This window comes from Phaethon lepturus, unplaced genomic scaffold (assembly GCF_000687285.1).
Source record: "Phaethon lepturus isolate BGI_N335 unplaced genomic scaffold, ASM68728v1 scaffold45452, whole genome shotgun sequence".
In the NCBI taxonomy this organism is placed as follows: domain Eukaryota; kingdom Metazoa; phylum Chordata; class Aves; order Phaethontiformes; family Phaethontidae; genus Phaethon; species Phaethon lepturus.
Window position 1 is genome coordinate 6,649 of NW_010522072.1, and position 9,287 is coordinate 15,935.

Below are 9,287 nucleotides of genomic sequence, written 5' to 3' on the forward strand. Positions count from 1 at the left end.
GATGAAGTAACAGGAAGAAACTGAACTTATCACAACTATAAACTATTCTTGACAAAATAATACTGACAATCCTGCTTTTGTAAGTAGTTTTGCTACACGGAAGGAGCAGAGGTTAGCATTGTAAGATTATCAAATTAAAATGGTTTTCTTCTCCATTATAAGACTAAAATACGCATGGATTTTAAGGCTTCAAAACACACTCTTGTCAGAGACTTAGATATTATAATGCTGGGCTTCAAACAGCCAAGTTTGAAGCAGCTGCAGAATTGCCTCACTCTAGCATACCCTTACCAACAGATAAAAATTACTGCATATATAATACCTTTTCATTCTTATCACATGGTAATAAAAGGCTTTGTAGTGGGAAATACAGTCAACTCAGCCGCATGCTAGTATTATATTAGTCCGCGATGGAGAAAGCTGTCCTCATAATTTTGATCTAAATACAGCGGGCCATCATTCTGCTCCACCTGAGTTTTGTGTGAGCTGCACTAACATAACTCAGTGCTTACAAAACCAACACCAGTTAAAAGTAAAACCCCAGCATGCATTCTGTGGCTACCCCACTGGCGCAGGGACAAAGCACTTTGCCGTGTGACGTGCAGTCTCGCCACGAGAACTAGCGTGTGTGCCAGAGCTAAGCCGAGATGCTACACACAGCGCTTCCAGTCTGTGCAAAAAAAAGCACACTGAGCACCTTCTGCAACTCACACTTCGCAGCCTCAGAGTAAACTGTGGCGTTTCAGTAGTGACCAACTGTAACACTTGTTGAGGGCTAACCTGGAAATTCCAGTACATCACTGTATATGTGCACGTATTTTAAGCCTCTGTTGTTGTACATTGATGAAATAATTGCAATCCTCTTGGTTAAGTAAGTGTGACAACCAGATCTGAAGACAGACTACAAATAGCAATAAATACCATTTGTTCTTAATAGCATACAGTATATTGTCCTACTGTCTCTTTCATGTAATCGAAGCTTACAAACAAAACTTGACACAGCTAAGTTGGTTATTGTTTAGGACTATAAAGCTTCTAACATCCGCAAACATCCACTACCGCCTTATCTGTTTCTGGGACTCAAACCAGAAAAAGGGAGCAAGGTCACCTCAGAATTTCATTCATCTCCTTACCCAACTTGTTTGAAATATGTAAGTCTGCACAGTTAGACAATTTGAAGTTATTACTTTAAAAAAAAAAAATCAGAAAAACAAATTCCAGAGATATGACTTACTGATACTCAACGGCAGTTCTCAGAAACAGAACAGCACAAGGTAACAAACAATACTGGCCAACAACAAAAAAGCTCACAGTAATGAAGTTACTTTACAGATGAAAAGGAGTTTTATTAGACACTTGACAAAACACTCGAGAAGTCAGCTCCTCGAGACAGAGAAAGGAACCTTTGTAAACATCCGAGTTAATACAACCAATGAAATCAGACATACAAGTTTTCATAAAGCCACCTAAATATCTGTCAGGATACAGCATAAGCGAGGAGGAACTGCCCAAACCATCAGACCACCTCAAAGCCAAGTGGAGCGACAAGTGACTGTGCCGTCCCAGGAGCAGACAAAAACCCACAGAAATGCCAAACTGCGCCAAATTTACCCGTTTGCTGCCCACCTGCTCCTCTAAATAAGACACTATCGATAGACCGATTCTCCTCTGCTTGCCTGAGCTGGGAACAGAGCTACCGTTTACTCCTGCCTGCGCCCAGGCAAAGCAGCCCAGTTGCAGTAGACATCTGAACATGGAAGCATACCACCTCAGAATCAAGGCCTACAGAGACAAGGATCCCTCCTCTAGCTGCAGCCAGCAGTGCATATTCTCAAAAGAATAAGAAAACGGGGAATGAAAGAATCATCCTTCTACTGGCATATTACAATAGCTTCTAGTGCTACAGGGACTTCTTGAAGCTCACGTTGTACCCACTTCGGTAGGATGAACAGCATCAAAACGTTGCAACGTGATCTCTGTGTATTCTTTTCTACTCCCTCAACCTTCAAGCATGCAACCTCCCATGAAGAAACCTTAATGATAAAAGCAGTTGAATTCTCTTTGTGGCTTGAACTTGGGTTTAATAGATCTAGTACTTGAAAGATATTAACTAGATCTTGTCAAAACTATGCAGGTCAAACATGCCTTGTCAACGTTTCATACTTCGACGGAATATAACAAAATAAATATTTACTATATAGGCAAAGGTTGCATATGGAGGTCTGCGTTAGGGAACAGATACCGCCTCGGAACCACACGGTTTTCTTTAACCTTGAATAGTGCTTCACTCTACTCATAGTCCTGCTATGCCTCTCGGTGAAGTCAGGTGGTTGTCAAGATAAGGAAGGGTCACAGGCTCACAATTTTATTTCCCAAAGATAATTCCTGGGATTGGTGACCTAAAACAGCAGTCCAGGCCCCTCCAGAAAAAATCAGGTTCATGATGTAACAAAAAAAGAGCACATTACAAAACACAGATAGCTTTTTACAAACGAGGCACTGCATTTAAATGAACTTACAGGAAGAGTGGATACTTGGAAAGCTTTTTCTGCCTTCAGACACCAGATCTGGATCACCTGTGCAGTGCATTTCAGAGTTCATTACTCCATCTGGAAAGCAGCGGTAAAAGAAATCGGGACGCGGTCTACAAAAAACACCATGGATATTAAAAATATAAAAGCTGTAGTAACAAATAAACCTCAAAGTGATTATTACATTTACTGCTTATTACACACAGAGTTCATTCCCTCCTACCTTAACACAGCAACAGAAATCATAGACTCATTTAGGTTGGAAAAGACCCTTAAGATCACAGAGCCCAACAGTAAACCTCATACTGCCAAGTCCACCACTAAACCACGTCCCTCAACTCAAGGATTTAAGGTCACTTTTTTGCAGGCAGGCTCTCTCAGGGAAGCTTCCAGTGCAGCATGCAAGTGGGAGTTGTCTCTGAAAACCAACGTGCAGAGTTGGTTACTCTTGCCCAGAGCAACCAATCTTGCACGGCACTGCCAGTGACAGAGCAGCAGTGCAGGGGACATGGTGGCGCTGGATTAATGGTTGGACTTGATGATCTTGAAGGTCCTTTCCAACTTTAGTGATTCTGTGACTCTGTGACCCCACAAAGCTGTACCAGTCTTGCCAACACACCCAGCTGAGAACAGGACTACAACCTGGGCTACAAGACTGGCACCAAAACAACCATCAAATTCTAATGCCAGCCTTGATGCTGACTCTCTAACGGCATTGAACAAGCCTCCAAGTTTCTTTTGACCCTGCTCTGAGCTGAATGATAGCACATAGGTTTGACTGATGTCATACTGATCCTGAGCTGATAAACCATATAGAGAAGCAAGGCGAATAACCACAGATTAAGAGACAAGCTGACAGAGCAACTAGTTGGCTTGGAGTGCAGGCAAAATGAGCTCGTGTCTGCCTGAAGAAGATGGTGCAGACATGCTTAATTATATTTCAAAAGCACGCTTAAAATAAAAGTGCCAAGTACCATTATTGTCAGGGAATCAGTACTGCCGCAGAGAGGGTTCATCAGAAACCAGGCACAAATACTGCTTCCTCAATGCTGCAGAACAGGTGAACAACAAACGCAGCACTGGGCTCCATTCAATTGTGTATGAATTCAAGTCAAATATATATTTTTCAGCTGAAATTATTCAAAATTTTGATAAAGAGCCAAATAGTACCTAAAAAAGTTATTTTCCAGAGAGTTTTGTTTGCTAGTATTTTTCTGAGCCCTTCATTCATATTTATGCTTCCCTAAAAAAATGGCCTACCTAGAAGTCCACTTACTGCTTAGCTCCAAGGCTTGCTCTGCCATGGATCTTGATGTGACCTGGAAATACCACATTCAGTAATATGCTTCACGCAAAATGCAGGCACTGGGTTATATCGAGACTCAATTGATTCCTATTTATCAGACCAGCGGCACTGGCATCTGGACTCCCACATGCTGTGATTCTTCCCTCCTGCGTTGCCAATTTAATGAACTGATTTCAGCTCACACCTTTCCTTTCAAAATCCTCGTTTGTCTGGGTCTGCCAACCAGTCGAACAAATAACAACACACAAGGGCACAGATTCCTACCACACTTGGATGTCACATAATCAAGTTGTACAACACCTGCACCAGGGAAAGCACAGCTTCACGGGGGCTCATTCTAATTCAACATGCTTTGGAGCAGCAGCTATCTTTTTATTAAGATGGATTGTATTTGTCAATCTGTCTTCATTTCTCTTCACAGTTAAAGCTATAATTTATAAGATGACAAGACTTACCTTCCCACTATTAATTTAATAGTATTTGTGCAGACGCCATTCAGAGCTAGAGCCAAGGAAACAGCTACAAAACAGAATGAACAAACAGAACAATAATAACCTAAATACCAAGCTATAAATTGCAGCATTACAGCATTTGATTTACAGACTGAAACCTTTACTGGGCTGAAAACTGAATAATCTTTGCAGCCTACTGTTTTTGTTATTACCCAGACTAAGGACAGACCCCAGAGCATCATAATAATCACATGACTGACTTTGTTCTGCTTTTACTATTGAGAAATGCTATTTCCTTGCGCAAAGACAGTTTTCCTATCATGTCATTTGCACAGGCATAAATCATCACATGGAAACAATTAGTAGAGAATCAAGTACTGTGTGTATCAGTTTTGCAATTTACTAGATATAAATCTTATTCTCTTTGGGTCAAGGAGAATTCCTGTATAGACCTACATGTAAGATACATACACAGGCGCGTGTGTTTATGTATGTGTGTGTATATATATGCATGACAAGTAAACAGTACACTTTCAGGCTAAAGAATTGCCTTTTTGCTAAAACTAGAATTGGATGATTTTTTTTTTCTTTCAAAAGGATGTGGACGTTTTGACAAAAATCTTGGCATTTTCCCCTTACATTTGCTCCCAGGATTAACTAATTTTCCTAATAAAGTTGGAGTAATAAACAGGAGCTGTCCTACTAGGTGTGACAATCATGTTTTTTATTTGTAGTTGCATGCTGAGTCCCTAGGCTTTCTGAAGAACCTCATCTAAAGCCTGTGGAGATCTCTGCCTTGGTTTCAGTGGCACTTGGATCCAGTTCATACACTCTTTTTAGATTAAAACCGATGTAATGTTGTAGTCCCTGTGACAGCACAAGAGCCACTGAATTTTATTTCCCATCAGAAAAAAAACTATCAGGCAAATCTCTGATTTCCAGCAGAACAGTTACAGCAATATAACTTTTGATTATGACAGCTATTTTCTCATTGGATTGCTGCCCCAGATGCTACACTTCAGCAGCACTCATCCTGTCTCCACAAAAATCTTTGCCTGAGGATACTATAGATGATAAAAATGTGTGTGTTAGAAGATCTATTTTTCCTTTTAAAAATAAAGGCGGTCCTCCATCAAAGCAAAAACAAGGGTTTTCTAAACTATAGCTATAGCTGCCAGCAAAAATAAAAGAACAAGTCAATCCTAGAGACATTATTATTGTTCAAGTGTCTCCTACTTTCAACATCGATGTTCACAGTGACTACATCTCATGCCCTCTTTTTCCTCTCAATTTTGTTTTCTCTCGGTTATTTATGGTTATTGCATGTTGAAGTGAAATTTTCCACAAACACATACAACCAGCAGTGTCACAGCACTACATTCTCCTTTTAAAAAATGGGAGATGTAGAGGTATCTGCTAAGACATGTGGTAAAGTTTACTCTTTGCATTGAGCTTTGTCTTGATTATTCATTGCATACCTGACGGAACCACGCTTTCACTGTTGCATATTCTCCACAATGGCAATGCAAGTATCAAATGACAGCGTGAATGTAAGCTGATAAACAAATTGCATTTGCTCCCATTTTGTTCCCTTCAGGAAAGATTCATACTGCCCACCAGAAGTCGTATAACCTAGTCCTCAGAGAGCTGTAGGCACTTCCAGGGGAAGGAGTAAGTGCACCTACACCAGAAAGCTAACTAACTACACCTTACCCTCGATGCACGGAATCACCTTCTTTATACTAATGGCTATATGAAGGGCAAAGCATTTTCACATCTTTTTAACCTTTGATCCCTTCTATGTACGATGCCTAAAGAAATTCACCTTTTCGAGATGAACCATGATCATTTATTATGAACATTATATGCCAGATCTCAGCAAATCAGCAGAGCTCCTCCACGGTTAATGAATCTTCACATCAGCTTCCCCTCACCAGACACATTAACATACTGAATTACATTAACGTACAGTACACTTGAGCATAAATAAGCCACAAGAAGTTCCACACTTACGGCACATACTGAACAGGGATACCCTGCCGTACAGAACATCAAGGCTGGGGTTTCCTTAAAGTCTGGGTAGCAAGGAGAATACTGGGGAAGCCGGCAAGTTTTCTCCTCCACATTACAGGGGGAATCATAAAAGAAGGCAGAACAGCAGAAAAAATGAATGTCTCTTTAGAACAAAAAGGTGAGAAAAGTGATGGAGAAACTAATCCAAAGCTCCTTTCCTTCTTAAACAACAGAAAGTGAAACTCAGAGCTGTGAGTGTATGCATTTTATGAATCAGAGTTATTTCAACTGAATGGACTTGTCGGTTAAGTATCACCGTAAGGCATTTCAGAATTTACTACAAATGACTGGCAGCAGCCAAAACAAAACCAGGATCTTTTCTCACTTGTATTAGAGCAACTGGAGAAACAACAAGCTATGGGAACCCAGCCTCATCTAAGAAAAAAAATGTCAAAGGCAGATACATAGTGCCATTTACATCCTATCTAGCTAATGCAAGGCTGAGTATTGATTTAACCTTACAATCTAAGGGCCAATAAATTAAAGTTTAAATTAGGCAGTAAAACAGAATTTCAGAATTAGGCATATTTCAAACATACTGCCAACAAAAACATTTGCAGTTCTTAGCACTTCAAAGTACACTTTGCCAGTGCAAGTGCTTTAGTCAGTTTTGGTCTCTGGCAGTATCTGTGTAAAAAGGATCTGGGCATGTATCACTAAAAGATTTCAAAAGATAGGTGCAGCCAGAATTAGCTGGAACAGTTTAAGACCTACCATCCCCGTTGTCCACCTGCTCCTCTGCTCAAAGTTGCTGCCTACAGCTGTAATTAGACCTCACCCATAACACAGTCACAGCAGTTCACAGGCCGGGATTAAGTGCACATCTAACTCCACTAGCAGTTTAAGACGAAACATCAGCTTGTGATTAGAAAAACTGAGCCATGAACACGGATTTTGCAATGGGAAACAGTAAACTCCAGGAGAAGGTCAGAGAAAACAAGAGCGGAGTAATTTCCTACACTAAGCATCTGAGTCTCGCAGGGCTTTCCAGTCAAGCCCTTAATTTAGAATAGCTGCAAGTATAAATAAGAGGTAAGTAACAGACTGGCTGTGACAGAAAAACATACATCTGAACACTCTCTCAGATGGTCTTGTCTTTGCTGATCAAATTCTGGCCCTTGCTAGCTAGATTGTGGAATTAAGGCACAAAATTTGGACAGTTAGAAACACGCATAAAAACAAAGGCTTTTGTGAGATGGCTTGCAACTATAACTGCACGGAAAACTACTGTAATGGAGACATTTTCTTCAAGGGTTAGACTACAGTTGGAATCAATCTCTGAGAGCTATCATACATTTTCCATCTTGAAGTATGACATACGTTACCTAAGAAAGCCTCTTTAATTTCAGTCTTGTCTGTTCGCCGGATTATTTTCACCACAAAAATGACTGCTAGTGGTGTAAGGAATGAAATTGCCTGTAAGAGATAACAAATATCATGTGTGAGAGCATCAATCCCTTTTCAGTCCGACTAATTAATAATTATTTCCAGCTACCTCCATTTAAACTGGAAGGCTGAATGATCTTTATCAAACTCCTGACCTTAAGCAAAGTGGGATGATTTGTCTTTGCAACTACAGGGCAATGAATACATTAAAATTGCAATATAACTGTGGGTTATAATTGATTCGTAATTGCCTGGAGCTGCACTTAAAATGTCAGCTTCATAAACGAAACAGCAACAATAAGGTCCACAAAATTCATACACTGATCCGTATAGATCTCGTACATTTTTTTTGACACTAAGCATTGCTCCAGAAGACAGCCCATGCAGACTGTGCTCTCAGTAAAACCCTGCTCAAGGTAAGACTCCAGCACCAACTTCCTGACATTTCAAAATGCTCTTTATTTTACTTTATGTCTTCTTTTTAACTGTCATTCTTGAACACACGGAGAAGATCATGTCTTTATGATTCTTTCCTTTACGACTGTTTGGGTGTTGAGCAAATTGCTTGATTTTGTTCGAAAACAGAAAACCAACAGTTGAACATCTACAAGTATACTCATTGGTTAAGCAGAACCATATTCTTCTGCTATCAGCGCTGTAGGACAGGATTCCTCCTACGAGGAACCTGAAAATGGCATCTGCACGTCAACGCACACACTTGATTTCCACGAAAAGCATCTCCATTATCACAGAGCAACCTGGACTATGGTTGATGATTCACCGTAACCGCGCCAGTTATCTGCAAAGCTCCCTACTTCGTGCAGTGTCTGTATACTACAGTCTGTCCTCCCAGAGCAGGTATTTATTGTCTTTCTCCAGGAAGATACATCAGTTTTTCCCAAGCACAATACCGGGGAGTTCTTCATTGGCAGCTTGCCACGGGAACCATGATTTTTGTTCCCAACTGGTCCTTCCAGCATCTCTTCTGTCTCAGACCTTATTTGCGGAGGTAAAAGGCAACTGGCAGGCAAGGCAGTCCATTTGTGATTCTTGTTGGTTCCGTTCCAAGCTAACCAATTCCCTTCTGGAATCTACAACCCTCTTAACAATCACATTTGTTCAAAAACAAATCAAGGTCTTTCAAAAGCATTTATTCTCTTGAAGAAAACTGAAAATTACAGTTTTTTTAAACAAGGTGAAAATTAAGCTGTATATGGCACAAGGGGCACCAGGGCTTAAGATTATGCTTTCTTTACCGAGGCTGAAGAGTACCTTACTTCTTAAACAGCCCCATGGAAATAAAAAAAAAAACAGTCAGGACAGACCTGTTATGACAAAAGATGTGTGACTCTTCTTGTTATATTACAGCTTAATCCCAGTCCTCATTTTAGGCTTTTAGAATATCTGAGTAGGGAACAACATGAAAATGCACTATATTTGTTATTTTGGTAGTGCATCTTGGACCAGACTCCCCTCACCTGCATCTGCAAAATATATATTATATATATACATATATATAAAAAAATTAAATAAATAAAA

The 9,287-nt window shown here is 40.2% G+C and overlaps 1 protein-coding gene across 1 annotated transcript in view; it reads right to left on the bottom strand.

The window, feature by feature from the left end:
• Nucleotides 1–2,519: 2,519 nt before the first annotated feature.
• Nucleotides 2,520–9,287, bottom strand: part of LOC104616639 (phosphatidate phosphatase PPAPDC1A) — a gene marked incomplete at both ends in the record, with an annotated part of 9,851 nt that continues 3,083 nt past the window's right edge. The window contains 3 exons of the mRNA XM_010281709.1: nt 2,520–2,644; nt 4,293–4,356; nt 7,688–7,778. Coding sequence (XP_010280011.1) covers nt 2,520–2,644; nt 4,293–4,356; nt 7,688–7,778 — 280 coding nt within the window. The remainder of the gene's footprint in view (nt 2,645–4,292; nt 4,357–7,687; nt 7,779–9,287) is intronic.